Source organism: Ipomoea nil, unplaced genomic scaffold (genome assembly GCF_001879475.1).
Source record: "Ipomoea nil cultivar Tokyo-kokei standard unplaced genomic scaffold, Asagao_1.1 scaffold3170, whole genome shotgun sequence".
Lineage (NCBI taxonomy): Eukaryota > Viridiplantae > Streptophyta > Magnoliopsida > Solanales > Convolvulaceae > Ipomoea > Ipomoea nil.
In genome coordinates, this window is record NW_017619598.1 from 3640282 (window position 1) to 3643068 (window position 2787).

A 2787-nucleotide genomic window follows, 5' to 3' on the forward strand; every position below is an offset into this window, starting at 1 on the left:
ACAACACCCCCACAACCAGGTTAAGCTGGGGGTTTGAACTTCCATCCACGTTGATCTTGTAAAATTCTCTTGAAGCTTGGTCCACGAGACACACTTCCAAGTTAAGGCTACTATCTGGGACTTAAGACCAGAAGATTTTGCAAACGCTGAATCTATCTCCATCAGTTGGTTGGTGATCCATTTGCACTTGAAATTAAGGGGTGGCTCATAACTTCTGCATCATTTCTCTAGCGCCAAATCCACCAAGATATGATAGTAAAAAAGTTGGCAGGACTAGAAGGAAATCTGCCGTGAGATCTATCAGAGATACCTCGGTCAAACCACTCATTAAAGGAAAGGGAGTTGTATTTAGATGTGAACTCTAGGAGAAGACGTAACCAAACTTGCTTCAGCCTTGGGACATCTCCTCAATACGTGCTCTATATCTTCTACAACCGTAGGACAAACCCAACAATTATCGTTGAGGGTGAAGCCTCGTTTAGCTCTATTAGCATTCGTCATAGCTCTATCATGCTTCATCAGCCACAAAAAGGTCCTTATACGATTCGGAACTCTTAACTTCCAAATGTTTTCCCAGGCCGCCTTATCTGCTGCGTCTGGATCATTGGGTGCTAGGCCATAAGCTGAAGTGGCTGTAAAGTGGCCTGATGTCTCATTCTTCCATACAAGTTGGTCGGGAAGGTTATTTTCTGTGACAATAAATGTGGTAGCAAGCATGTCGAGGATACCTTCCGGGAGTAAATTATGGAAGGCTTCCCACTTCCAGCCAACAGGATCAATCCAGTAGTCGTGAACTGTGAGGTTAAGATCAGCTTCCAGAATGGCTAATGGCACTCTCTCTTAAAGGTTGGCTGCCTAACCAAATGTCGTGCCAAAAAAGAGTATCCTTCCCATCACGAACCAATTTTTTAATACCTGCTTGAAGAACGGGAACACTCTTGAGAACTCCTTTCCAAGCATTGGACATATTCCTCTTGGGCCGCCATGACAATGGAGAGGGGCGCTTGATATGGAATATTTGCTTCTAAAGACCTTTGCCCAGAGGGAATCTTCTTCTATGATTAGCCTCCAACCTAACTTGGCAAGAAAAGCAGTGTTCATCTCCTCTAGTTTCTGAATTCCTAATCCCCCATTAGACTTGCATCTCGTAACTGTGTTCCAGTTGACCAAATTACACCTTCTTTCACCTTCGTTAGCTCCCCAAAGAAAGCTGCGAATAAGACGCTCAATGGACTGGATAACACCCCTAGGGACAAGGGTGGTTTGCATCGTGTAAAATGGGATAGTGGAAATGACTGATTGCGCAAGAACGTGTCTTCCAGCAAGTGAGAGCGACTTTGACCTCCAGCCAGAAAGCCTGTTGCGAACCTTCTCTAGCATACCTGCAAAAGTGTCAACCTTTAGTATTCCATGCAAAGAGGGGACCCCTAAATATTTACCAAGGTCTTGGACAATTGGAATTCTGGATCTGCTAGAAATTGATTGTTGCACCATGGGGGGTGTGTTACTGGAAAAGAACATAGACGATTTGAGTGGATCTCCTGATGAGTCACAGAAAGCATCAAGGCACCGCAACATCGTCTCAGCTTGTAGCTCCGAAGCTTCGCCAGACAAAACAACATCATCTGCAAACATCAGGTGAGAGATGAGGGGGCCTTACCTAGCCAATTTGATCCCTTTCCACTGACTTGTGTCCATAGAGAGTTGGATTAGATGGCTTAATCTTTCCATACATAAAACAAATAGAAGAGGGGAAATGGGATCTCCTTGACGGATGCCACGACCAGGAGTAAACCAGTTTGAATGTTCAACATTCCAGGCTACTGAAAATCTGGGTGAAGAAATATAGTTTAGGATGTTCCTTATCCAAATGTGATTAAAACCTATATCTTCCAAAGTATCTCGGATAAAGTCCCAAGATAAACGATCATAGGCCTTTTCAAAGCCGATCTTCCATACCATCCAACCGCTGGAACCTTTTCTCATTCTTATGGAATTTAAAACTTCTTGATAAACGAGTATGTTGTCTGATATTTGCCTGCCCGGAACGAAACTAGCTTGAAAGGGGCCAACTAGTTTCTGGGAGATCTCCTTAAGCCTAAATGCCATAGCTTTGGTTAAAACTTTGTAAGAAACATTGCAAAGATCTATCGTAGGGAGCTTCTTTACTGTTTCTGGGTTGGGAACCTTGGGAATTAGTGTAATCACGGTGTCATTGCTTCCTGCTGGTAGAATGCCATTTTCAAAGAAATCCTTGGCAAACGCAGTGACAGAATCGCCTACAATCTGCCAAGTCTGCTGGTAAAAACCTACGTTAAAGTCGTCCGGACCCGGGGCCTTTGACGGAGCCATGTCAAAGAGAACTTGTTTGATCTCTTCCGGGGAGAAGGGCCTGTTGACAACCTGCCATTCAGCATTATGAATCCGAGGAAACTTCCCCCGAGGCAGGGTAGGTAACTGAATCGAGTCTGTCATGAAGAGTTGACTAAAGTAGTTGCGAATATGCTCTCAGATTGCTGGCTTATCAGTGATCCAGTTGCCCGAGTCATCTTTAAACTTATGGATCTTGGACGAACTGTACTTCATGGAGGTTGCCAAATGGTAAAAATGCGTGTTGCGATCACCTGAGACAATCCATTCTTCCCTAGAGCGCTGAAACCATAATAGCTCTTCTTGATATAAAGTATCCTCCAGCTCTTTGCGTAGTTTGCGGTCAAGTTTTAGAAGGTTCGGCCTGCATTGCTCAGCCAAGTCGCGTTGAACCCCATTAAGTCGGGCCAAGAGCTT

At 44.5% G+C, this 2787-nt stretch overlaps 1 protein-coding gene across 1 annotated transcript; it reads right to left on the reverse strand.

The window, feature by feature from the left end:
- Window positions 1-348: 348 nt before the first annotated feature.
- On the reverse strand, window positions 349-2475 carry LOC109167899. Its single transcript, XM_019316968.1, has 4 exons — window positions 1734-2475; window positions 1509-1625; window positions 916-1382; window positions 349-759 (listed from the first exon to the last, which is right to left on the reverse strand). The coding sequence occupies exons 1-4, from the start codon at window positions 2473-2475 to the stop codon at window positions 349-351; spliced, it is 1737 nt and encodes a 578-aa protein (XP_019172513.1).
- Window positions 2476-2787: the final 312 nt, after the last annotated feature.

Excerpts from the sequence above, each read along its gene's own strand:
- LOC109167899 (XM_019316968.1), bottom strand. The coding sequence starts at position 2,475 with ATGACAGACTCGATTCAGTTACCTACCCTGCCTCGGGGGAAGTTTCCT. Across the intron at positions 1,626-1,733 it reads CCCTCTTCTATTTGTTTTAT|ATGATGTTGTTTTGTCTGGC; the intron begins GTATGGAAAGAT and ends TGATGTTTGCAG. Across the intron at positions 1,383-1,508 it reads ATCGTCTATGTTCTTTTCCA|GTATGCTAGAGAAGGTTCGC; the intron begins GTAACACACCCC and ends ACACTTTTGCAG.